Below are 27,528 nucleotides of genomic sequence, written 5' to 3'. Positions count from 1 at the left end.
GGTTTACTGTTCCATAATTGGAACAGCTTCTTTTTAATTTATTCTTAGTCCACTATTTCCCTAATTTGCCTCATAATAGTTACTAGGCACACTTATTAAAAACACCAGTTCCATTCTGATTCACTCAGGTACCATATTTTATGATCAAGGAAATTTGGGAAAGTTGTACTGTAGAGATTTACCTGAGGCCTTGGCCTAGTGGTGCATTAAATCCCCTCTATTATAATAGACTATGCAGTGCTTTAATTGCTACTTTTTTCCTAGGCTTATTATTAGTCCTAATCTGCTTATCACCTCTGCCCCTCCCCCAGTCCCAGAGAGTAAAACATCTACCACCATCTGTTACTTATTTCTTAGGGGGACTTGTCTGAGATAAAGTGTGTAACTTTTTAAAGATTAAACCTTGCTTTAGACAAGTATAAGCTTTGAGTCTAAGCTTATACCAGAACCGTTTATTTAGACAATAATAAACTTTTTTTCTAAGTAAGCTCTACACCCAGCATGGGGCTGGAAATCAGGACCCCGAGATCAAGAACTGTACCCTCTACCAACTGAGCCAGCCAGGTGCCCCAACAATAATGAACTTTTAACAGAGAGGGGGTGCCTGGGTGACTCAGTACATTGAACTCTTGATTTCAGATCAGGTCATGATCTCAGGGTTGTGAGATCCAGCCCTGGTCCGGCTCCAGGCTCAGTGCAGAGCCTTAAGATTCTCTCCTTCTGCCCCTCCACCCCAGGTAATGGGCACATGCACGCACGCGCTCTACGCGCTCTCTCTCTCTCTCTCTTCCCTCCCTCAAAAATAAATAAGCTTACAAAAAATAAACTTTTACCATAGATTTGAGGTGTAATCATAAAAAAAAGTAATATTTGAGATTGAAGGCTGATGACTAATTCAAAATTAATTTGTGATGATGGACTCTGTATGGCCCATGGAGTCCTCTGCTTACCCAATAATGAAAAAGATGTGACTTGTATAATGTTTATTCTGTGAGGATTTCAATTACTCATATGCAAAATGAATTTTTTATTACTGTAAAAATTTTTTACAGCTTTATTGAAATATATTTTTAATACCTTTTAAACATAGTCATATTTTGGTGTTATATTTTAAGGTAGTTACTATTTAGATACTGTATTGAGGCAGTACCTTAGACCACTTTAGCTTCTGATGCATTTCAAGCTTTAATGAAAAATGCATCATTTTATTTTTCTCCAAATTACCTGTTGTTTAATGTAGCTTTTTATGATATGAGGAAAACCACTTGTACAAAATAAAGTTATTTTTAGATTCTGTTTTTTACATCATTCAGCTCTTGCTACTTTTTGAAACATTTAGGTTATATAACAGGTTTTTAAAGAGAATCAAAACAATCTCATCTTTATTAATTTTGAATATCTAATGTTAGGATCACATTTATAGAAGTTATATCTTACCATTCTTTAAGAAATCACCCATGATTGTAGACTTTCTAGCTTCTAACCTATTTAATAACTCTTTTTACAGAGAAAGCCATATCAAATGGTTTCTTTTTTACTTAACTTTTTTCAATTCTTTACAATCTCTTTATATCATAGGTTTTATCTTTGTCTCATTAGATCAAATTGCTCTCCTAGAGACCTTATTTAAAACAAAATAAGAGATTGTGTGTATGTGTTTGAGAAGATAAGTGTTCCCAATTTTTAGGGAATTTCTGGGTGGCTCAGTCAGTTAGATGTCTGCCTTCGGCTCAGGTCATAATCCCAGGGTCCTGGGTTCGGGCCCTGCCTTGGGTTCCCTGCTCAGTGGAGAGTTTGCTTCTCCCTCTCCTCTTCCCCTCTCCACCTCCTACTTGTGCTCTCTCTAGCTTGCTCTTTCTCAAGTAAATAAATAAAATCTAAAAAAAAAAAGAATTTCTGAATTTAGTTTGATAGCATGATAAAAACTCATCATTGCTATTTACTCTAGATAGTGGTACAGTTCACAGGTACACATTTCCTTACTTTGCCATCTTTATTTCTCTGATTCAGAATGTCCATAAGAGATCTCCTCCTAGATTTATACTGTTTAGAGACCTTCCTGAAAGTTTTATTTTCTCAAAATAGTTGACAGTGGTTATCCTATAGTAATTATATAAATCAGAAGCATGTAGGCCTTATTTTTAAATAGTAAAATATGCATTCTGTTACATATCCTAAGACAAAATTAAGGAAGTTGACAAAATATATTTCCAGCAGCATTACTTAGAAAAGTTTTAGAGTCACAAAAAAGCAAGATTCTTTTTTAAATGCAAGTAATTCTTAAAGTAAGTTAATAAAAGGCTTTTTTATACTTTTGCCACATGTTTGTGAATAAACACATTTAATTCCTGACTTTGACACACACACACACAAGACCAAAACATTTAGTCTCATTCTTCTACCAGAAGGTTGGTCAAAAATCAGAAGTTGGTTATACATCAGTAAAGTTGGGGGCAGGGGGGTTCAGAAATTGGGAAGGAAAAAGCCCTTAGTAGTTTTATAGACAGTTCAAATTCTTTATAGGATGAAGGAGAACATAAATACTTTCTGGAATGCCTGGGTGGCTCAGCGGTTGGGCATCTGCCTTTGGTTAAGGGTGTGATCCCAGAATCCCTGGATTGAATCCCGCATCAGGCTCCCTACATGGAGCCTGCTTCTCCCTCCTGCCTGTGTCTCTGCCTCTTTCTCTCTGTGTCTCTCATGAATAAATAAAATCTTTAAAAAAATACTTATTTTCTATATGACTGGAAGAACAGATCTTCTCTCTAATGATGAACTTCTTTTTTGCTTGTTCTCAGGGAATTTATGATCACCAGGGGCAGAATTTGACCGTTTTATATATTGGTCCAAGTAAATAGTACCTCTTTACTTAAAAAGACTTTGAGTATAAAAGTAAATGGCTTTACTTTAGTTCATTTTTCATGCTGTATTTGATGTTATGTACTTAATAGTGGAAAACAATCAGCATTCTTCTTTTTAAGATTTTGAGAGTGAGAGAAAGTATAAGCTCTGGGGGGAGGGGCAGAGGGAGGGGGAGAAGCAGGGTCTCAGGAAGCCTGACTTGGGGCTCCATTTTAGGACCCGAGGACCATGACCTGCGCCGAAGGCAGGTTCATGACCAATTGAGACACGCAGACACCCCTGATCAGAATTATTCTTAACATTACTTATGAAAGGGACCCCTGGGTGGCGCAGCAGTTTAGCGCCTGCCTTTGGCCCAGGGCGCGATCCTGGAGACCTGGGATCGAATCCCACGTCGGGCTCCCGGTGCATGGAGCCTGCTTCTCCATCTGCCTATGTCTCTGCCTCTCTCTCTCTCTCTTTCTCTGTGACTATCATAAATAAATAAAAATTTTAAAAAATTACTTATGAAAGTCACATTTTGGGGCACCTGGGTGGCTCAAGCAGTTGAGCGTCTGCCTTTGGCTCAGGTCGTGATCCTGGGGTCTGCATCAGGCTCCCTAAAGTGAGCTTGCTTCTTTCTCCCTCTGCCTATATCTTTGCCTCTCTCTCTGTCTCTCATGAATAAATAAATAAAATCATAAAAAGTTATATTTTGAAATTCCAATTGTCTTAATTAACATAATTGTTTCTTTTCTTGATGATGTATAGATGAAACCAGCCTGTATAAAAGCCCTCACTCGTATATTTAAAATATCTGATCAAGATAATGATGGCACTCTCAATGATGCTGAACTCAACTTCTTTCAGGTAGCCCTCTTCTTTAGGCATTTCTGTGTCTTGGGGAGTTTCTTGCCGAGAAAAGCTATAAAAATATTATTAGCTTAAACAGTGTTATGTTGATAAGCATGTCTCTTTCATAGAAAAATGTTTCCCATCTAGCTATTTAAGTCTTCACCTGGGGTATAAAAAACTCTCCTATGGATAGGAATTGAGGAGACGGTGTCATTTCATGGTAAACAATGTGTGTATTAAATATGACTTGAAGGTGAATTCTGAATTATTTTTTTTCTTGGTTTTGTATAACATGGGTACACAAAGAGAGCTATGGTTTTACAAATGCAATGGAGAGAGTAGAGAAAGATTCTTTCTTTTGACCTATGACGTGTTTTAAATAAATAATGCAAAGCAGAAATTATCCTAATTTAGAATTTGGGTTTTTTTTTAGTTACAACTGATTTAATGTTGTTTTATAGATTAATGTTTTATATTATTTGTGGTTTTAATGCTATTTTGTTTTTAAATTTATTTTTATGTTTTTGCTAGAGAATTTGTTTCAATACTCCATTAGCTCCCCAAGCTCTGGAAGATGTCAAGAATGTAGTCCGGAAACATATAAGTGATGGTGTGGCTGACAGTGGATTGACATTGAAAGGTGAGTGAATGGTGTCTTACCCCGTTTTAAACTTCATATTTTCAAACATTGGCAGAAGGTGAAGGTCTTTATAGCATTATGTATACTTTAAGGAAATGTTAATATTTACTGATAGGCCTAAGATCTAACTTCGTTATTAAGAGACAGGCCATTGATGGAGATAATTTACCTTACTGTCAGCATAAATTAGAGGTGGGGAAATTGCTCAGATGTTAGGAATGCAGAGGTCCATCTGAGGGGCAGAGATTTCTGGGACAAATTTATCTTAAAATTCTTACTACTTAAAAGCATCCTTTAAAGAGAAATTATTTTTAGGACAGACATTTTGCCTACCAGTCACATTTACCAAGTACAAAATGTTTCTTGTAGAATATATTATTGAGCCACAGTGAAATGAGAAATGAAATTGAAAACCACAGTTTTCCATTATAGAAATAAGTTCAAAGATCTATAAAATGATTTCATTTATTTTTATCATATAACTTTGTGAATGTTGGTGTTTTCCTTGGGATGCATTTTTGGCCCTTTTATCCATTGCCATCTCTCCTGACCTGGGTGTATATGTGAAATGATTCTGAAGTCAGCTCTTTTTCATTGAGAAACTTGTGAACCTTGTTTTGATTTGACCTTGGACATGCGAAATCATATGCACATGTTCATGATTCTAGCTCTTACCATTACATGTTATGTTTTTCTCCCTTGTTACGTAGTACCCTACTCACATCAACTGTACTTACTGATTTATTTTATTTCAGGTTTTCTATTTTTACACACACTTTTTATCCAGAGAGGGAGACACGAAACTACTTGGACTGTGCTTCGACGATTTGGTTATGATGATGATCTGGATTTGACACCCGAGTATTTATTCCCTTTGTATGTACCTTTGGCTTTCTAATTGATTTTGCTTGCCAAGTATTTTAAAGTGTTCTTTAAATGCATAGTTTAGGTAGGCTTTGAGCTATTCAGAACTAATTTAGATTTCTAGAGAAGTTTATAGCAGAGTTTATCAACCCTGGCACCATTGACATTTTAGACCAGACAATTCTTTGTTGTAGAGTCTGACCTATGTATTATAGGATGTTTAGCACTTCCTTAGTTGCCAGTAATACCTCCTCCCCCCAGCTGTGACAACTGAAAATGTCCAATGTCTCTAGAAAGTGTCAAATATTCCTTCAGGAGTGAAATCATCCCCATTTGAGAGCCCCTGATTTATACATGGCATAAATTTTTCCTCCTCATGGAGAGTAAGAGTATCTTTTTTTATTCATCTTACTGAGGAAGGAGATCTAGATGCTGGACAAACTTGCATTTGGAACCAAGAAGTCAGAGTATATTGGTTCACTTCTTTTCATTAGTTTTTCTCTATAAGTTTTATGGCCTTTTCTTAGCTCAGGATAAAATAAGTATTTTTCCTAAAAAGCCAGTCTGTTTGTAGTTATTTTCCTCTGATACTACTATATGTAAGTTGTGTTTGTTTAAAACGGACCCAATGTCACCTGAAACAGGAGACTGCCTTGCTATGTGTTGCCCCTCCTGTAACCCAGGGAGGTAGGATTTTCAGGCAAGTGACATCCCAAGATCTGGCCTTTTGGGTCTTCAGCCTTTCTTCTTTACTTTTTCCTTGGTGCATTGTCTTCATATTGTCCCTTTTTATTTTAGCATAGCACCCCTGGCTATCTGTGTAGGGGTTCAGAAAGACTCCTGGTTTTTTCATTTATCATCATCAAGAAAGCAGTTTTTTCAGGCTGGATTCCTGGCCTATTAATCAGGTCTAAGTTGGAATTGTTCTTGTCAAAGTTACTAAGTCTTGGCTCAAGTAATTTCCCAGATTTTTCAGTAAAACTATAGTGGATGAATGAATTTGTCCCAAGACCTTTGTCAAGTTTTCTTTTCTGTGCCATTAACATGGGTAGGTAAATTCTACAGGAAATGGCTTATTACTTTCTTAAGCAGGACAGTAAGAAAACTCCGTTGCTTGTGGATTTGTGGGTCACACTGATATCTCTCAATATCCTTATGCTGTCTACCTTTCGTTTTCTATAGAATAGCTTCATAGAGCTACCATTTGAATCTTGCTAGCCTTCTTATTAACTGTCTCCTTCTGTCCTTCATACTACTACTAGATTAGTAGATGTATAAATATAGATTTGCCCATGTCACTTCCCTTCGAGCCAGGATAAAGCTCAGGCTTCTTAACATGTTATACAAGGTCGTTCATGATCTGCTCTGCTCATGCTTCACTCCCTGCCTTCATTCTAGAAGTAAGTACTAATACTAAACTATTTATAGTCTACCAGTCATCTGTTGTTTTGCGCTCTAGGCTTTTGCGTAGGGATTCTCACTTTCTCCCTCTCTCTCCCCCACCCTAATTACTGCCTCTTATCCTTCAAGTCTCCAAGTCAGTGTTAGTGTCTCTTAACAGGGCTAATACCTTCCCACTCTCAGGCCAGAGATGTCCCCTTTTGCGTGGGCTCCCGTAGCATCATTGGTTCACTCATATCCACCATTCACCTCATTCTGCTGCAATAATGAGATTGTTTGTAGTCTGTCTCCCATTTGAATAGCACATTCCCTAGAGGTAGGGAGCCTGTCTTGGGTTTGTGTGCCTAGTACCTAGCTCGGTGCCTTTGATTGAACTGAGCTTAGGGTGCATCAAAAAGTCAAATCAGGGGCAGCTCGGGTGGCTCAGCGGTTTAGCGCCACCTTCAGCCCAGGGCTTGAGCCTGGAGACCCAGGATCGAGTCCCACGTCGGGCTCCCTGCATGGAGCCTGCTTCTCCCTCTGCCTGTGTTTCTGCCTTTCTCTCTCTCTCTCTCTTTCTCTCTCTCTCTCTTCTCTGTGTCTCTCATTAATAAATAAAATCTTTTTTAAAAAAAAGGTCAAATCAGGCAGAAATAACCTCTTCACATCATTTTCAACTCATTATAATGTTGACATAAGCAATAATTGCAACTTATAATTTGTTTAGAAGAATAACAAACCCATTACAGTATAATTGGTGTTACTTGTAAAATTTTTATTTCAACCTGCCCTTCAGAAATTTAAGAAAACTTCATATGTCAGCTCACAATGAATGTTAGCTATAGCTCTTCTGAGGATTGCCATTCCACTCTATTGACTTTCCCTGGGAAAGTCTAAATGGCTTCAAAGATACTTTATAAATGGCATCATCCCCAAAAAAAGACTTGTTGCGGTTTTATATTCATTCTTAAATTTTAATATTTGGTTAATGATTTATTTTACTCTTAAATTTTTTTTGTCAATAGGTTAAAAATACCTCCTGATTGCACTACTGAATTAAATCATCATGCGTATTTGTTTCTCCAGAGCACCTTTGACAAACATGATTTGGTAAGCTTCTAGCTGCACTTTTTGGTGATATGTAATAAAATATTTTTCTGTAAATGATTCAACCTTGCTTCCTTACCTATGGGAGGTTCATGTCACATAGCCAAAAATTGCTTAAACTTAAGTTACACTAGCAAAAATACTTTCTTTAATTTATTTACTTCTATTATTTTCTCAAGTTGAAAAAGTCTACTTTCTGATAGATTCTTACATAGGTTTTCTTATATACATGAGAGAATTTTCTTGATAAAATGTAAAACTTTATTTATTTATTTATTTATTTATTTATTTTAAACTTTGTTTTTAGAAGCATAGCTTTACTAGACTGGGGGCTCTTATGTTTGGGAATTATTATCTTAGATATCTAAACATTTTGTATACTTTGTGTGTCCTCAGGATAGAGACTGTGCTTTGTCACCTGATGAGCTTAAAGATTTGTTTAAAGTTTTTCCTTACATACCTTGGGGACCAGATGTGAATAACACAGTTTGTACAAATGAAAGAGGCTGGATAACTTACCAGGGATTTCTTTCCCAGTGGACGTGAGTACAGAGCTCACCTGTTTCCTTTAGAGTCACAGCTAGTTTAAAATTATGATACATCACATTCATCATTTTATAAGTTTGTCAGGTCTTATAAAAATACTTAAATCATAACTGCCTATGAGCAGGATTTATAGTGCTGCTGCTATATCTAAGATGAACTTTAGATATTCTATTAATTTATCAGGAAGGTTGTGTTTGCTTTTGGATGATGTATAAAGTAACAGTGATAAGTCTTACATCAAAACTGAACTAGATTTTAGTACTTTTTTTATTATGGGAATTGAAAACCTCATTGCTGTTACAGTTCTTATACTTCCAGAATATGGGGAGAGTGTGTTTTACTTGACACTGAAGACTTATTTTGGTTTTTTGTTGTTGTTTGTTTTTAGTGCAGGTTTTAGTGATGGTTTTACTACAGTCTACTTGCAGTGCAGTTGACATTGTATCTAGGGCGCTTAGGACATCCTGTGGTCTACACATGATGACATTATTACTTTAGCCTTGGTGAGACTAACTTTCTCAACACCAAGACCTGTTCTGTTTTTAGACAAGAAGGGCTAATTCCAAGTACTTTTCAGTTATTTTTGCACCTCTTGGAAACCTTTTCAAATTTAATTATCAAGTCCTCAACCAGCCGATATATGCAGTCAACTGTGTGTAACTTGGGAAGCAGATACTGTAAGATATCCTTACCCTGGATTTTATCAGCATCTCGCTGCTCATCTGCGTGTAGGTTTAGGAATCCTACTCTACCCCTGCCAGTCTTGCATCCCCTCCCTGTCTTCTCTTCCTTAAGAATGGCGATGTAGGGAAACCTCTGGTTGGGCACATGGGAACTTAAAGCAGTCTGACAGAAATTATCTGGGTCTGGTGGTAAGGTTATTTGAGCTGTTGGGATTTTTTTTCTATAAATGTTCATTTAGGGACTTTTCCACCTCTTCTCCTAGGCTCACGACCTACTTAGACGTCCAGCGATGCCTAGAGTATTTGGGCTATCTAGGCTATTCTATATTGACTGAGCAAGAGTCTCAAGCTTCAGCCATTACAGGTGAGTATCTAAATAGTACTCAGTTCATGCTCAGAAACATTTTTATTTTTTCAAAAACATTTTTTAATATTCCAGTTTCAGGTGTAAAAAGAGCGAAAATAAATTCCTCTTCATTAGTCTTCCACATCTACACTCTATTTCTTCTCCTGGCCACTTGGTAATTTCTTTTGAGTATCAGAGGCTTGATTTTATTGTTTATCAAAAAATAAAGAGTAGTAGAAGTTTTACTTCTAGCCTACCCCTGTGGACGCTCCACTGATGAAATCAGGGAGAGCTGTGGGCATTAAATGTATTGTAATGTGCCAGATTATCTTCTTTTCATTTTCTTTAGACATTGGAAACAATACCTATCAGCATATGATGTCAATACTGAACTAATTGTGTATCTCTTGGTTTTGTTACCATTTTCTACATTAGAAAATCTTTCCCAGACTTTGTAATTCTTACTAAGCAGTGTGCTCCATTTAAAGAATACCATAGGTAAAGGCATGCCTCAGTGGGTCAGTGGATTAAGCATCCAACTTCGGCTCAGGTCATGATCTCAGGGCGCTAGGATCGAGCCGCACGTTGGGCTCCCAGCTGAGCCGAGATTGTTCCTCTGCCCCTTCCTCTGCTTGTATTCTTTCTTTCTCTCCCTCTCTCTGTCCCTCCACTAAATAAAATAAAGTCTTTAAAAAAAAAATACCATAGGTATGGAAATAACAAATTAGGGAACTGATTGTTTCAAGATTTTCTTATATCCTCATCAGTAGAGGGTAATGCCGTATCTTACAGGACGTCCTGACACAAGAAGACAACCAATCTTAAATTGACAGGGCAAGTACCCTTTAAAGTAGTTAACCAAGTAGACAGTATTGAATTCAGCACCAAAGAGCAAGGAATGAATTGTTAGCTAACATGAGGTTCTTTCACTCAGCAAAATACTGTGGACGTCTTGCTATATCAATAAGTTAGTGTGTCGGGCAGCCTGGGTGGCTCAGCAGTTTAGCGCTGCCTTCAGCCCAGGGTGTGATCCTTGAGACCCGGAGTCTAGTCCCACGTCGGGCTCCCTGCATGGAGCCTGCTTCTCCCTCTGCCTGTGTTTGTGTCTCTGCCCCCTCCCCCTCCGTATCTCTCATGAATATATAAATAAAATCTTAAAAACAAAATAAAGTTAGTGTGTCATCATATAGATGTTGTATAACTTATTTAACTATCCTATGATTGCTGTGTGTGTGTGTGTGTGTGTGTGTGTGTGTGTTTTATCATTTTCAGCTTTTGGCTACTATAAATAGTGCCTCTGGTGAACTTTTTGTAGTTGAATTTGGGGATTACAGCTTAAAGAGTTCTCTTTACCTCTGGGAGAGATGTACCATTGCTCTGCTTTTCTGGCCTGCTTCTTTTTTTTTTTTTTTTTCTGGCCTGCTTCTTTTACAGATTTACATTTGAAAGCCAGTTAACCCCAGCTTGCATATCCCTTTCCCATTTATAAATTCAAGAGTGTGCAGATTGGAGATAGCATCCTTTAATTTGTAATTTGTTATGGCAATTATTTAATACAGAAGAAAATAGATGGGATATAATGGTGGCTATATTCATTATAATTGTCATTTTTAGGATGTAATTTTCCTTATGAAAATGTGCTACTTATTTTTTTGATGAAATAAATGTCATTTGGTTACCAGAAGTTAACTTACAGCCAGCTTTCAGAAATGTGACTTTTCCGGGGCACCTGGGTGACTCAGTCAGTTAAGCGTCTTCTTCGGCTCAGGTCATGATCCCCAGGTCCTGGGACTGAGCCCTGCATTGGGCTCCCGTGCTCGATGGGGAGCCTGCTTCTCCCTCTCCCTCTGCTGCTCCTATTGCTTGTGCTCACTCTCTTTTTCTGTCAAAAAAAAAACTTAAAAAAAAAAGAAAGAAAGAAAACAAATGCATCTTTTTCCACTAATGAAGCCCTGTGGTATATTTAGTGCTTGGTTATACATACAGCTTGGCTGTATTACAGTATGTCTGTTTATTAATCACATACTTCATAAAAATGAAAAATCACGATACCCTGTTTTGCAGAAGATGAAATGGAGGCTCAATGAGTCTAAATGGTACATTTTTTTTTCTTTTTAGTAACAAGAGATAAAAAGATAGACCTTCAGAAAAAACAGACTCAAAGAAATGTATTCAGATGTAATGTGATTGGAATGAAAAACTCTGGGAAAAGTGGAGTCCTTCAGGCTCTTCTTGGAAGAAACTTAATGGTGAGAGTTCTCAAATAATAGAGTTTTATCTAACAAATTTTTGTAGTTATGAGTTTATATGATTTTTTCACAGCCATTAACTTTTTTAGGTGATAACTAGAGCTCAGTGGCCTGTGTATATTAGTAAAGGACAATCTAAGAGTAACAACAATCCTGTTGAACTGTCTTTATCTTTGTTTCATTGGTGTTAGCTATCATTTGTCTTCTTTTTCCTCAATAGTATTTAGGTCGGAATTAAATGAATACATATGTGAAAGCACCTGACATAGGTGCTTGGCATGAAATAAATGTATAGTGGGGATCCCTGGGTGGCTCAGCGGTTCGGCGCCTGCCTTTGGCCCAGGGCACGATCCTGGAGTCCCAAAATTGAGTCCCGCATCGGGCTCCCAGCATGGAGCCTGCTTCTCCCTCTGCCTGTGTCTCTGCCTCTCTCTCTCTATCTGTGTCTATCATAAATAAATAAATCTTAAAAAAAAAAAGAAAGAAAGAAAGAAATGTATAGTAAATATTTAAAATTGAATACTTTATCTAATTCTGGCTACAGCCTTGTGAAAGGAGATGGATGTGTTTCCAGATGAGTCTCGTGTCAGACCAAATTATAATACAAGGAAAATTGCTGGCAAGTAGCTCTGCAGTACTTTCAGTAATTAGTTTATTTACTTTTCAGCTGCTGCTTTTCTTTATGCAGAACACATGCATCTTTTGTCTTAGACCTTAACTTGAGAACAAAGAAACATAAAATCAATGTCCCCTTTATACTGATAAATAACACATAGTGAAGGGAAGAATGCCCTTTTATTTATGACGTACCCATACATACATGCAGAGTGTGTGTTGATGAAAACTAGGTACTGTAATTTCTTAACTGTAAATATTGAGACTTTTGGTTGTTTTCAGAGACAGAAGAAAATTCGTGATGATCATAAATCCTACTATGCGATTAACACTGTTTATGTATATGGACAAGAGAAATACTTGTTGGTAAGAAATTCTCTGGCATATAAAGATTACTGATTATTGGGCATATTTTTATATGATTCTTTGAAAACATAATCGGATTTAATTTAATGGCTATGTGTAGAACTTTTGTAATTTTTTTTTCCTTTCACCTGGTTTAGTCATTGGAATTAATTTTAATTCCCTTGATGTATGTGGTGATTACATGAGTGTAGATATAAGTGAAAATTAATCTATTCATGTGCTTAATTGTATGTTATACACAATAGAAAGTAAAAACAACAATAAAAAATAACTTCTCTTTCTTCTTTCTCCCACTTTTCTTTAAAAAATTTTGTTTTCCCCTTCTGTTGACCAGAAATTAATAGGAAAACCTTAACGCAGGTGATTGGTAGTTTGTCTATACTCTGCATCGAGTTTTATCTATTTAGCAGAGAGGTGTATGGTTACCAAATGTGTTAGTCTAAAAGAATGAATTAAAGAATTGTATGGCTGGGATCCCTGGGTGGCGCAGCGGTTTGGCGCCTGCCTTTGGCCCAGGGCACGATCCTGGAGACCCGGGATCGAATCCCACGTCGGGCTCCTGGTACATGGAGCCTGCTTCTCCCTCTGCCTATGTCTCTGCCTCTCTCTCTGTGTGACTATCATAAATAAAAAATAAAAATAAAAAAAAATAAAAAGAATTGTATGGCTAAAAAGATAATATGAAGTCCAGTAGAAAGAGATTATTACATGTTCTTCTTGGATCCATTCACAGTTTGGTTTGAACCCTGATCCCCCATTGATTAACTGTGTGACCTCAGGCAAGTGTCTTATTCCCTCTAAGCCTGACTTCCTTAAATTAGCTAACATGAGGAGCTCCTAACAAATAATAGGTACCAGAAATGCTCATTTCCTTTCCTTTTCTTTTTGGGAATAGTTTATTCTGCTACACAGATGATCACATTGAATTTTATACAGTTTTTCCTCCTTGTGATAAAAGTTTTTTTGTCAACTTCTTATTAAACCTTGTTTAACTCCCAATCTTCTCTTGTAAGTATAGTTCTATTTACTGGGTACTCAGTAAATATAGCTGACTGTTAATTTTCCTGTTTTTATTTTTATACTATTCTTTGCAAATTGATGTCTTTCATGTCTCCAAATATCCATGCTGGAATAGTGTTTTATTTGGAATATACTGAATCACTTCTGACTCTGTACTTCCCCTTTCTTCTCAGCATAGGTACACTATCTTACATAACTTTGTAGTACTGAGTTTTACTGTTGTTGGGTCATTGTTATATTATAGGTGGGCTATTTCTTTGGAGGTCTTATAGTCAACATTGGAAAAAAGTAGGCAGTGAAGCAGAACAAAATGACCTTAGTGTAAATAGTCTTTTTCTCTGTTTTGTTTTTTTAATTGATGAGAAGACAAGGTGGTCTGATAGAAAGAAAACAGACTTGAAATCATATTTGAGTTCAAATTTTGGTCTGTTGACTTGCTAGATATGTGTTATCTTAGGCAGTTGACTTAATCTCTTTAGCCTGTCATCTTATCTATGTAGAGAATGCATGTAGAGGGCCTGCCCTGGGCACACGTTAGTCACTGACTAAATGTTTGCTCCTGTAAAACCTTAATTACCAAATTTTCAGTCCACAGAATCAGAAGCTACTGGTTTAGCTACACTTCCCACCTCTAAAAATAGCCTGAAAAGTTATGCTTAACTAGTACTTTATTTGGAAGTCAAGCAGTAATAACACATCATGACTTTAATTAAACATCAATATTATGATATTAATGTTTCTTATTATCTTTTTCTTTTTACAAGTTGCATGATATCTCAGAGTCGGAATTTCTAACTGAGGCTGAGATCATTTGTGATGTTGTGTGCCTGGTATATGACGTCAGTAATTCCAAATCCTTTGAATACTGTGCTAGGATTTTTAAGGTTTGTTGTTCTTTTGGTCTGTAACTTTATATGGAATTAAATGGAATTGTATAATGTGATGTTTTCTAACCAAAGGGATTCAAGAAAATCACTTGCAAAAAAAAAAAAAAAAGAAAGAAAATCACTTGCAGAGCTTTTAAAAAATACATATGTTTGTTCCCATCCCTAAAGGTTACAGTTTCATTCTGAGGTGGTAAAGTCCAATTAAAATTAAAGTGAAGTTCGATTTAAACATTTTAAAAACACTTTTTCCAAAAATAAATAAATACATACATACATACAAAAAAAACCCACATTTTTTTTACACATGTGACTCTGATGTATGCATTTAGAGATAAGAACCTCTACATTAATGGAAGGTCTTCTTGGCCATTAGTAATGTTTGTGGAGAGGTGCCTGATGGGCTCAGTTAGTGGAGCGCACGACTCTTAATCTTGGAGTTGTGAATTCAGGCCCCACATTGGGTGAGAAATTACTTAAAATCTTAAAAAAAAAAAAAAAAGAAAGAAAGATGTGCACATGGATTATATATTGCCATTTACACAAATAATAATAATAATAATAGAGCAAGGGGAAAAACCAGAGGCTTGAAAAGCCCTCATTTGCTTTGAGATTATCACCAAGACCCAATAGGAGTAAAAAACTTTACAAAAACTTTACAAAACTTTACAAAATTTGTTGCAAAGGAATTTATTCTAGCATTATTTTTAATTAAAGAACTAGAAATAAAAAAAAAAAAAATAAAGAACTAGAAATAATTTGGATATCTAACAATAGGAAGATGATTTACTAAATTAAGTTAAAAACAATAACAGTGGAATATTAAGCAGCCATTAAAAGTAATGATTTTGGGGGCACCTGGATGGCTCAGTTGGTTAAGCATCTGCCTTCGGCTCAGGTCTTGATCCCTGAATCCTCAGATCCTGAGATCGAGCCCTTGATCGAACCCTCGAGAGGGAGTCTGCTTCTCCCTCTCCCACTGCCCTCACCCTGCTCTTGCTCTCTATCAAATGAATTTAAAAATCTTTTTAAAAATAATGATTTTAGGGCAGTCCCGGTGGTGCAGCGGTTTAGCACTGCCTGCAGCCCAAGGTGTGATCCTGGAGACCTGGGATCGAGTCCCACATCAGGCTCCCTGCATGGGGACTGCTTCTCCCTCTGCCTGTGTCTCTACATCTGTGTGTGTGTGTGTGTGTGTCTCTCATGAATTTAAAAAAAAAAGTTAAAAAGTAAAAATAATGATTTTAAATTCTGAAAACATGGTAAATTGAGTACTCTATTTTTGAATGGCTATGTCCAGGGATCCCTGGGTGGCGCAGCGGTTTAGCGCCTGCCTTTGGCCCAGGGCACGATCCTGGAGACCCGGGATCGAATCCCACGTCGGGCTCCCGGTGCATGGAGCCTGCTTCTCCCTCTGCCTGTGTCTCTGCCTCTCTCTCTCTCTCTCACTGTGTGCCTATCATAAAATAAATAAATAAATTAATTAATTAATTAATTAATAAAATAATAAAATAATAAAATAAATGGCTATGTCCAGCATGACTGCAACTATAGAAATATATATAATTGCATATATATATGATTTTTATATATACATATATATACATAAATATATAATGATTTTTATCATTATATAAAGACTAACGATAAGAAAAATGAAAATAGTGAAAAAATAATATAATTGTGAAACAGGTTTTAAAAATAAAATAATGTGCTTTAGGATAGAGGAATTTAGATGGATTTCTTTTTACTACAAAATATGGTATTTTTTTAATAAAAAAAGATGTATTTTTTTCAAATTGTAGTGAATCTGAAGAGTTGTAGGTTTGTATGGTTGAGAGCGTTAGAAAATTGGCCCCGGTCTTATGAGACTTCCCTGGTCCACTGTCAATCATTGTTTCTTAGTTTACTTTTGCCTTGAAGCTATGTTTTGCCCTGCAAGAGATAATTTTTAGTACACATGTAATTAAATTTAATAATTTTTTTAACTTGTCTTCAGATTTTGATTTTAGTTTTTATTCCATAGCAACACTTCATGGACAGCAGAATACCTTGCTTAATCATAGCTGCAAAATCAGACCTACATGAAGTTAAACAAGACTATAGTATTTCACCTGCTGATTTCTGCAGGAAACACAAAATGCCTCCACCACAAGCCTTCACTTGCAATACTGCTGATGCACCCAGTAAAGATATCTTTGTTAAATTGACAACAATGGCCATGTACCCGTAAGTACTTGCTCTGCCATCATTTTCATGTTGCATGGTTCATAATATCGTTGCATGCCATCAGTCACAAGGGTGGAACCTTTGTCACGTAGAAGTTGTTCAGCAACAGAAAGAGACTTTGTAACGAGAAGGAACAAATTTGACTAAATGCGAGTTTGGTTTGGGTGCCATAATAAAATTACATAAACAGTGCTTCTGACAGTATTTGTATATTTGTAAGCAGGCTGTAACTATCTTCATAGGATAGTACAATAAAACTCAACCCCCGACACAGCATTTAAAAAAATTGTCTTATTTCAATAAAACGGGGTTGGCATCATGTTACTCTATACTTTTAAGACATTTCCATATGAACAAAAAATTCATCTTAGTATTTTTCTGTTTATTGACCTTGAGTATGTGGAAGATTCTAAAATACTTTATGAATTTATGTTTAAATTATAGGTATGTTTGAGTTGAGAATATAATGTCTTTTTTAAGTGCTGTAAACAGTAGTTGTAATTGGAATTCCTACTATATAAATGTTTTACATTAAGTGTTGTGAGCCATGAATTTTATGTACATTTATTGTATATCTATACATGCATATACATAAGCACATAACTGTGGACATTTTCATAGCTTACTAACTGCTTTAGAATTGCATGGTTCTTAATGGCATTCTCCTCAAGTACTGTGTGTATATAACTCTGTTTTGTAACAAGATAGTTTTTCAGGCAGTGCGTTTCTCAGGACTTTAGCTTAATCTCTTTATTATTAATTAAGTCTCTAAATTATTTTTCTTCTTATGAAAACTGGTATAAAATAGAGTAATAACCAAACATGGCTACAAACTGAAGTCTTTCAGAAAGGTGTTAATTTGCGCAGATTCTTTAAATCAGAGTTAACTTTACTGCTATTCTGTTAACTAATACTTTTTTTAAAAAGGCAGCAAACCCTTGAAATTCTATTTGTATTGGAAGACAAGTCATTCCTATTACTATAAGATAAACAAAACCTTATTTGTGTTTTACCTTTGCTTTAAAAGTCTCATGTATGTTATCTACAGAGAGGATCATTACAGAGACAGACTCTCCCGAGACATGGGCAACACTGATAGAATAGAGAATTTGAGAAAAATCTGGGTCTTTCTAAAAACTGCTTTGTAAGTTACTTTTTCTTTATGGCTTCTGTGGGATTTTGTTGGCATTTTCTTATAGATGACCAGATCTCCTTTCTTGCCATAATTAACATTTAGTAATTATCCAGAAACGCACTGCTTGGTCAGGCTTACTGCCTAACTGTATATTACAGTGGTTTTTTGTTTTTGTGTTTTTAGGTTTTTTAATTTTTTATTTTTTACTGTGTAAATGCACTATTTTAATCTTATAGATAATCGTAACTGTGTTTTCAGATCTGCATCTTTAAGACATTTTACTGCAATTTGTGTGTGTATGTGTGTGTATATGATAAATGTACATACAGGGACCCTTGCTTATATGGTTAATCCCAAACTACTTCTCATGAAGCATCTCCCTGTTGCTAAGCATACTTTGCATCTCTCCTTTTTGGTGGGTGGAGCCTGTGTATGTTGAAGAGTCAGGTTGAATTGATAAAATAACAGATGGATTCCAGTATGACAGCTGGCAGCAACTTAGTAGCATTGGTATGTTCATCATCACAAATCAAGTTTTAAAAAGGAATGTCTTGAGTCTATGAGAGTTTAAAAAATTAATTCTCATTTTTCTTCATGTTGAGAATTAGGCATTATTGGGATGCTGCTAATCTCCACAACCATGCCACCGTGTGATGTGGTCTCATCAGATCTCACAAGCTAAGCTAAGTCAGATTGGGCCAGTCCTTTGACTGAGAAGCCTTTAAAAAATGTTCAGGTGTTACAAGAAGTGATGGCATTGATTCATCAGGTGGCGCTCTTCTGAATGGGTTCTGCGCCAGTACTTCTTCAGGGTGGTGTGATGGCTTTGTATGTCTGAGTGGCTCTGACCACTGACCAGTCACTGGAGACCTCCCTATTTTGGTTGTTAGGATGGAGGTGAAATAGATTGCCCCATGTGCCTGTACCAACTAGTACAACTCCACTCAACCAGAAAGGAGTCAGAAAGCCTCCTAAATTTCATATCTAATATTAATTGGACCCATTGTTGATTTTTATATCCTTACCCAGAGTTTCATACTGTCGTACTTAGCTGCTGTGTTTTAGTAGCAGATGAAATCAACCCTATATTTCGTTCAAGTGGAAATTTATGAAGCACTTTGATTTCCTTTGGGAGCCTGGGTGCTTGATGAATTAAAGACGATGTTGTTCATATCTCCTCAGGGTTGAATATACTCGTCTTTTGGCTCTTTTGTGTATTTGTCACTCTTCTCCTTCCTGGTTTTCAGGCATGTGTGTATGCTGAGGGAGGAGGGAATGGTTATTTAAATGCTAGCAAACTTTGTCCTTTGGTGGGTGCTCTGGCTTACTCAGTTTTTCTTTTTATTAATTTACATGAGGGTGCCATCTATTGCTGTGCATACTTATTCCACTAAAGCTCTTGTAATAATAATTCCATCCCCCCTCCAAAAAAAGCAAGAGTATTAGTTAATTTTCCTTAGGTTTTCTATAGGGAGGGAGGAGGGAGCTATTACTGTTTATTATATTTTTGGTAAATGTGGAATTCTGCACAACTTTAGCATGCCCCACACTGTCCTTTTTTCCTTAGTGTTGCTTATGCCTAAATCTTTTTTTTTAAGTTGGCACACCCTAACTTGTGCCATATTTGCAAGTAAGAACTCAACTCCTGTCCTTCTGTGTGTTTTCGCAGCCATGCCCGGTTACGCTGTATGTGCACCTGCAACAGGTGTACATTTTGCATCTGTCAGAACTTCCTCAACTCAGACTTGCTGCAATCTGTAAAGAACAAAATCTTCACTGCAGTTCTTAACAGGTTCTTAACTTTATTTACTGGGTACCAGGCATTCTGTTAAAATACCAAAGAAAAAAGTGGATAACTATTTATTATACAGATACTACAAAGACCACAAACCAACTGATGCCCAACTAACTTCTACTAAAATTCTCACCATGGTGACGATGTTTTTAGGGGACTATAAAATAAGATTTTGGATTTCTTTTTCATGAAGGAAGCTAAAGTATTGTTCATATTACAGGATAGTTTGTGTAGGGAGATTAACATCTTTTGGTTGAGAGTTATAGAAATAGACTAGGACTTTTGTAGTAAGGAAAAGGCACATTGATCCCAAATGTTAAACTGTACTCAGCTTACATTCAACTAATATACTTAACTAAAACCATACTAATGCCAGCAGTATCTTAGGTTTGAAAAATTTCTGTATTGTCAGTACAGAAATTTGAAGAGCATGACTTCTGGAAATGAGAATCACAGCCAACTTTGAGGATTCAAAGGAATGTGGGAAAGAAAAGATCTGTAGTACTAATTTTTGAGGTCTTTATAATCAAGCCCAAAACATGAAATATGCTTAGAAAGTAATACGGTTTTTAGAAAGGGAAGAAAAATAAACAAAAAGTAGGATATTTACATTCCCTCAAAGCAAAGAACTTGGAAGGTTATATTCTTATTCTGGTCATGCTTACATTATTCAGATTTACATTTTGTGAGCATTTAAGAGCCTATGTACTATTAATTTGTATCTACTGTAAATTGTGTCTAAAGATGAATGAGTGTTTTGAAATTAACATTCAGATGTCATTGGGAGCTGGGCTTGATTAAGACAGATCTTCAAGCTTAATCAATTTTGGTTAGAAATGGGTCCATTTTTGCTTACCATTGGACTCTCACTGAAGGCAAGGCTCCAACGGTACCAAATAAAAGGATAGTTTGTGTCCACCAGGAAGAGTAGTAGTTGTGGCTATGAAACAGTGAGACTTTATTTAATGTGGGTCAAAAACTGATTTTGAAGGCATTCTAAAAAGAGATTTGATGACGTTTTGAGCACTAGCAGCTCTGGAATAAGAATGCAGCCATCTCAGGTGACTGCTTTGAAGGGACTGCCACACTAATTTGGTGGTAAAGTTCTGCCTCTGTCCTTTGAACGGCACCTTACAAGGTAGTAACACAGATTTGCTCATGATGACTATCTGGGAAAATGCAAGGCTAGTTCAAACCAAACAACATTCAAGAGCTCCAGTGTTAGAAATGGTAGAGTTGGAAGAGATTCCAGAATGCATCTGGCCTAACCTCCCATTAGAATGCCTTCCTAAAAGCCTTCCTGTGGAGAGTACTGTTTACCTGCTGATGGCTTTCCTCATTGGAGAGGGTTTTTGCTTTTACCTTTGCTCTTTATTTTTATTTTTTAACTAAAATGATTTCCCTATAACTTTCTCTCCTTTAGTTTTAGTTCTGCCCTTTAGAACAACATACGACTATTCTACTCCCTCTTCAACATAGCAATCCATCAGACATTTGAAGACGGCCATCATGTCTCCCCTAATTTTCTCTTCTCCAGGTAGAACATCCCCATTTCTTTCAGCCTTTTCTTAAATTAGATGGTTTAGTGACCTCACCAGTCCTGATTGTCCGCACCTGTGAAAGCCCTTTTGGTTTTCAGAGTTCCTCTTAAAAGAGGTGCCACTGAGAATGGAGAGCAGTGCTCTAGGTGTGATGGGGCTAGTCCAGAACAGTGGGTAGTCATGTTCCACAGTTAGGACAGCACCTGTCTGCTGCATGAATTAACTTTTTTAGCAGCCCATCCCACTGTTGATGCATATGAATCTTGGGGCTCATTGAAATCAGATCTTTTTTCATATGAAGTACTATTAAGGCAGTGTCCCCTCCTCTCTAATTGTGTACTTGACATTTTTAGTTGACTCTTTGAATATAAACACAGATACATATGTATCTCTATTAAATGTCATATTCTTCTTTTTGATCCATTTGTTCTAGCTCAGTCATTTCAAACATTATTTCTGTCATTTGTCCCATTATATATCTCTCTTGGCATTGTGTTACTTGCAAACTTGGTAGATATGTCTTCTTTATCTTTCAAGATATTGATAAAAAATAATGTTGAATACCCAAAGATTGGAGAGAGAGGGGGAGCCAAAGCCAGCAAGCCCTAAAGTATTCCATTGGAGAACTCTTTTCCCAATGACACATGTTTAAAATTCTTGGGGAAAGATTATTCTGTAAATTAAGAATATTATTATCCAGTCCATATTTTATATCTTATTATCTTACAAGATATTTCATAGAGGGCTTTTTTGAAATCAATATGTATTTTCTAACACAGTCCTCTGATCTACCAATGCAGTAATTTTATCTAAATAGGAAGTGACATCTATTTGGTGTCTTATTCTTGGTGAACCCACCTTGGTTCCTAATAATTGCTAATCAAAAAACATCTATTTTATTTGTTCTCGAAGATCTTCAGTGTCCGTAATTGCAGACTGAATTCATTGTCTGGATCTTAGTGACAATTTTATTCTTAGGTTGATTTAATCTGCTTCCAAATGAAAAAGGTTGGGTGTGTATTAATGGATGAGCTTGCTCATAATAAAGTACTCTACAATGATCTTTGAAGGGAAATCAGTATATTTTGTCATATCTATTTATAAACTAGAACTAATTTGATGGTAATGTTAGCATACATCCCTGACATCTAGTAATCAAGAATGGGATGAATAAAAAAGAGAAGGAGGGAAACCAACATACCTTTCAAAGAATTCCTTCTTGATTTCTTGTAGTGTTTCAAAATTTTATAGAAGCACAGTGGAAATTTAGGAGTTCTGTATTGAAGTTTCTCCTTGTTTATAAAAGGTTGTTGGTAAGGTAGGTGGGGGTAGAGCCCCAAATCTTAAGTACCTAAGGGTCCGAGTAGTTAATGTAAATGAAGAAGGTGGCCCAAGTATGAGAAGTAAGAGACTGTCGGGACTATGATAGGCCATATCCAAAAGATGCAGCCACAACTCAGCCCTGGCCTTTTGTTGTTGTCCAGGCTGAGTGTTGCCAGGTCTTCTGATTCTATGAGGACACTAGAAATCAAGATTTTTTTTTTTTTAAATCTGGATTTTTATGTGAAATTTCCTGCTATTCAAATAATGGCAAGTAAATTTAAATCTTTAAAAGTACTCTTCAGAACAAAACATGTTTACAGACCACCAGGTTGCAACCTCAGTCTTAAGATATGGCCTAGAGTTGTGAAATTGCAGGCAAAAAAAAGAAAAACATACACCTAAGGAATGAAAATGTCTTTTTTCCCCCTCCTACCAACCAAATTCTACTCCCTTTTTCATGAAGAATCTGAAAAGGTTGTGGGGTGATGGGGTCACCTCCTTTCTCTACTATCTCTCAGGTTGTGGCAGCCTTTGGTGGTGGGTCACTCTTGGTTCGCCACGCCAGAGATATCTTAATGTTATAAAGCAGAAAAAGGACTGATTAATTGGGTAAAAGTCATTTAGGAATTTTTCACTGTAATTCACTAGGGAGGAGTCTCCCACTCAACAGTAAGCCTTAAGTCTTTGGTTTTAGAAGCTTGCCACGTCTCGTGTTTGACTTAGAACTGTAAAAGAGTAGTTTTAAAATTTTTATTTAAGCAAAATGTTCATTAAACACCTGCAAAGAAATTAATAGGCAGATATTGGTGCATACATCTTGGTCTCAAATTTAGTGCCTTCTTTAGTGTGCTTGTAATAAACATGTTGGTTGTTGAAGCAAATCACTTCCAGAGATAGTACATGTTTGAGACAATGGTCTCCCTATACCTCCCCCTGCCCCTGTGATTTATTCATTTGAATCCTTAAGTTCCTGCTTTAGATAGGATCTTCTGTGACCTGGGGCAGAATCTGAAGATGAAGAAGATTTGAACCTGCCTTTAAATACTATGTTTTCAGTAACCTTAGTCCCTCAGGCTACAAAAGGAAGTGTAATAACCTGATCATGAGAGGATTTAAGCCTAATTATATTTAGGCAGTTCCCACAGATTCATTTCTGAAATTAACCGTTTTTTCCCTAGCTGTCTGTCTTTGACCAGTAAACATTGCCCCCCCCTTTTTGAGCTTATTTACTGACACTACATATTTTAAGTAGAGAGTAGTAATAAAGTTTTTTCTTTTTAATGTAATTGAATATATATTTCAAGATGTGAAATCAGTGTTAAATTATGTATCTGATATGGAACTTTAGTAATTATGATCTCACCCTTGTGATCTGGACAGATTTATGTTTTTCTTTAGAATAATTTATGAATAACGAATTATTGGAATTTAAATACATTTGGAAGATGATTAATGTGGTCAGAATGATTTTAATCTGTGGCAATGCTTTCATTTCAAATAGTGTAAATTATGGTACTGGGAAAATATGCCTTCTGATTTTATTTTAATTTTAATTACCTTTTGAATCTGAAAGTTAAAATGATTATGTAAGAGTGAGCTGGATTGTTGGTTTGAACTACCCAGGATTTTAGTTATCAAGTATTTATTATTCCAACTTCAGAAGACTCCTACTTTGCATGAGGATGTTACTGTACTGCAATGTGCTGTGGACTTTAATTTGTCCTTTCCTTTAGGTGTTCATTTTAATTTGTATGTCTGTGTCACTTAGTCATTATTTTTTAACTTCTCTCAGTCCCTATCCCAGCTAATTTCTGTGTGTAATCCTCCCACTTTTCCTAACCTATAATTTAATCAGAATTACTTTATAATTTCTTATTTTGGTGTGATTTTCTTTGGTACGTATTTTGGTTTTAGGATTTCTCTCATCCCATTTTATTATTTGTATCGGCCATATAAATTATTTGTTCTTAAGTTTAGTAGCAGCATTTTACTTTAGCGACCAACTGCATAGTTCACAGTGAGTATTTACAGTGACCCAGAGGTATGATGGACAGTCATTATTCTCAGTGAATTCTTTAATTTTTTAATGCATTTTTTAAATTGCATGTATGTAGCATTTATTTTAAGCCATTTATTAGTGACATTTGCCCATATTGCTTTAATAATTACCTAAGTTGCTCCTTCATGGACTTTAAAACTGTGTTACTTAATAAGAACCCGTTTTTTGAAGAAAGATTTTATTGTCACTCTGAAATGAACTGCCTTTTCATAGGTTTGCCTTAAGAAGAGGATAAGTACCTAGAAATCTTAATGTAACACAGTCTTCTGGCAATGTTAAGAGTTCTTAGAATATTATGGTAAACTGTTGTATCCAAAAAAGTCTGTCCTGTGTTTTAGTTTCATATGAAACTTCTCTGTTCCCTTGTATCAAAGTCCTTACAAGGTTTTTCTTTTAATTAGGATACATAGTCTTATGTTTAAAATTATACAAGAGTTTATATTATAGATTCTCCTTAAGTAAGCTGCTGCTTGCTTATACATTTTAAATTTTTGCCATTTGTTAGAGTATTAAAGGTTGCCACAAGGTGGAGTTTACCTGCTCTGATCTTTAAGTATCAGTAGGTTACATATAAATATTATGTGTTTCCCATATATCTAGGATCATTTATAATTTTGGTTCTTCTAATGCTTGGTGAAACATTTCTTGACATTGATGTACACTTACACCCTTTTCCAAAGTATGTTACTATTTAGGCATGCTCAGTTAACATGATTTCATATGATTTGTGTTGTAATTTATCTTTGTTGAATACTATATTTTGACTTCTTAATCTATTTTGAGAACTATCTTATTAAGAGATTTCATGCCTGCTAGTTCAATTAGAACTGTCATTATTAAAATTATTATTAAGAATAGTGGCATCATTATTAGAAATGAATGTATAAGATACTTCACCAGGCAAAAACAAACCACCAAGAAAACATTGAGAGGAATAACAGCAGGGAGGCCCAGAAGACTTTTAAAAAGCAAGTGAAATACTTAAAAACAGAACACTTAACTATAGTTTTGGTGACCTCGGTATAATTTTCCACTTGAGCTATGAAATTTCAACGAGGAAAAAGCTGTGTGTGCTATCTATGAGCCCTAGTAAGTAGGTTACACGCATTATAGTTACATAGGCAGTTGCAAAGTATTAACTTAAAAATTCATACTTGAAATACATATGTGGATAGAAAGAACATTCATGTTCCTACTTTTGTGTACCTCTGATTTGGGTTTGGTAAGATGAGAAGAATGCAATCTAAGAAATTCACATTTATTTCTGAAAAGTTGTACAGGACGGCTGGTAAAAGTGCCTGGGTGGAACTGCTCTTTCTGCTCTTGAGTCTGCTCCACTGAACTTTTCTTTCTTCCTCATCATAGTCTGCAACTGATATCTGGACCTTTCTGAATGTTCCCCCCTCCTTAAATTGTAATTTTTGCAGATATTTAGGTCTCTGCAATATAGTTTTTATACCCCAGACCTAAAGTCCTGGGACACGTTATAAAAAACAATATTAAAAATGCTCTATTTGGGAATAGCTTAATTCCACTGAGCCCTTTAGAATTTGATTATTTTGTTTCTAAATATTGCAACTGATACCATTCCTCCTATTATTGCTCAAATACATTGAACCAACAAAAATTTTAACTCCTATTTTTATATATATCATAAATAACAGAGTGAATCAAAAGTATCTTGTATGCCTTCTTTAAGGCATTCTGTGTAAAGGTACATAGGAATTATGGTCACTCTGTTATATGCCTTGTGTGATTGTTTACACAAACACTTCTTAATTTAGGTCTTTATTGCCTGAAGTTTGAAACCTTTCCTTCCCTCTGCCGTATTAAGTAGCAGCATAGCAGCCGACTGGCTGGCTGAATTGGTAGAGCATGTGCCTGTTGATCTCCAGGTTGTGAGTTCAAGCCCCACATTGGGCATGGAGCCTACTTTAAAAAAAAAAAAAAAAAAAGGTGCTTGTTATCTGATAGATGTATGGGTCCTTAGCACTTCTAAGCAGAAAAGCTAGCTTGAATGATATTTCCGATATGGAAGAATTTTCCACCTAAGAGCTCAGAAGCTCTGCAAAGCTTTACATCATTAATTAAGGAATATATTCCAGTATGTAGGCATTATTTCTTATGTTCTAAAAAGAGATACTGCTGAACTAAATTATTGTACATAGAGAAGGAAAATGTGATTCTGGTATATCAATAGATTTTTTTTAAAAGAATTTCTATACACACATGCACACACATTTTTGACCTTTAATACTCAGTTTTCAGGAAGTCTTTTAAGGAAACTATACTAAATACAGAGAGAAATCTTCTGTAGAAGGATATTCACCACTTATAGTCACCAGTAAATGGAGACAGTCACCTACAGAGGAATGAGATATAATAAAGCTGTTTAAAATGATGTTTCTGGGGGTGCCTGGGTGGCTCAGCCACTTAAGCATCTGCCTTTGGTCCAGGTCATAATCCAGGGTCCTGAGATCAAGCCCCACATTGGGCTCCCTGCTCAGTGGGGAGTCTGCTTCTCCCACTGCCCCTCTACCTGCTCGTGCTTGCTCTCTCTCTCAAATAAATCTTTTAATAAAATAAAATGATGTTTCTGTAATTTATGAAAAAATCCTTACATAATAGTAAATTTTTTAAAGGATATAAAATTATATAAATTATACATATTGTGTTTGCAGCTATGTAAGAAACACATAGAAAAAGTCTAAAAAGAAATACCCAAAGTTTTAATTAGTTGCCTTAGGTGATAGGACTCTAGGTGATTTTTCTTCTTCCCACTTTTATTTTCCTTGTATCTTATAATGAGCCTATATTACCTTTCTGACAGTAAAAAATAATAATAATAATAAACTAAAAAAATATGCCATAAGATAATTTATTCTAAGAAGATATGTTAGTCATTTTTAAAGAATTATACTTTTGAATTGCAGAATTTCTTTTTGCTTGAGTTTAGAAATGAACTAGAAAGCAGCTTTATGAAAAGCTCTGTTTGAGCTTGAGACTTGAAATGACAAACATGACTCAGTTCTTATAGTTATGGAATACAA

At 35.9% G+C, this 27,528-nt stretch overlaps 1 protein-coding gene across 11 annotated transcripts in view; it reads left to right on the top strand.

Annotated features, from left to right (window-relative positions):
- The window catches only part of RHOT1 (ras homolog family member T1), a 63,779-nt gene that overhangs the window by 32,312 nt on the left and 3,939 nt on the right, over window positions 1-27,528 (top strand). For 4 of the 11 annotated variants that reach the window (XM_025476498.3, XM_025476500.3, XM_035721475.2 and 1 more), the window contains exons 9-20: window positions 3,613-3,711; window positions 4,228-4,336; window positions 5,092-5,212; window positions 7,606-7,690; window positions 8,084-8,229; window positions 9,180-9,280; window positions 11,381-11,511; window positions 12,409-12,492; window positions 14,277-14,396; window positions 16,423-16,625; window positions 17,674-17,769; window positions 19,430-19,552. In XM_025476498.3, the coding sequence (XP_025332283.1) occupies window positions 3,613-3,711; window positions 4,228-4,336; window positions 5,092-5,212; window positions 7,606-7,690; window positions 8,084-8,229; window positions 9,180-9,280; window positions 11,381-11,511; window positions 12,409-12,492; window positions 14,277-14,396; window positions 16,423-16,625; window positions 17,674-17,769; window positions 19,430-19,552 (1,418 nt within the window). Of the gene's footprint in view, window positions 1-3,612; window positions 3,712-4,227; window positions 4,337-5,091; window positions 5,213-7,605; window positions 7,691-8,083; window positions 8,230-9,179; window positions 9,281-11,380; window positions 11,512-12,408; window positions 12,493-14,276; window positions 14,397-16,422; window positions 16,626-17,673; window positions 17,770-19,429; window positions 19,553-20,978; window positions 21,093-27,528 lie in introns of all 11 variants that reach the window. The other 7 variants (XM_025476499.3, XM_025476501.3, XM_049114799.1 and 4 more) reach the window with 5 other exon arrangements.

This window comes from Canis lupus, chromosome 9, assembly GCF_003254725.2.
Source record: "Canis lupus dingo isolate Sandy chromosome 9, ASM325472v2, whole genome shotgun sequence".
Lineage (NCBI taxonomy): Eukaryota > Metazoa > Chordata > Mammalia > Carnivora > Canidae > Canis > Canis lupus.
This window is presented reverse-complemented; position numbering and strand designations above follow the sequence as displayed.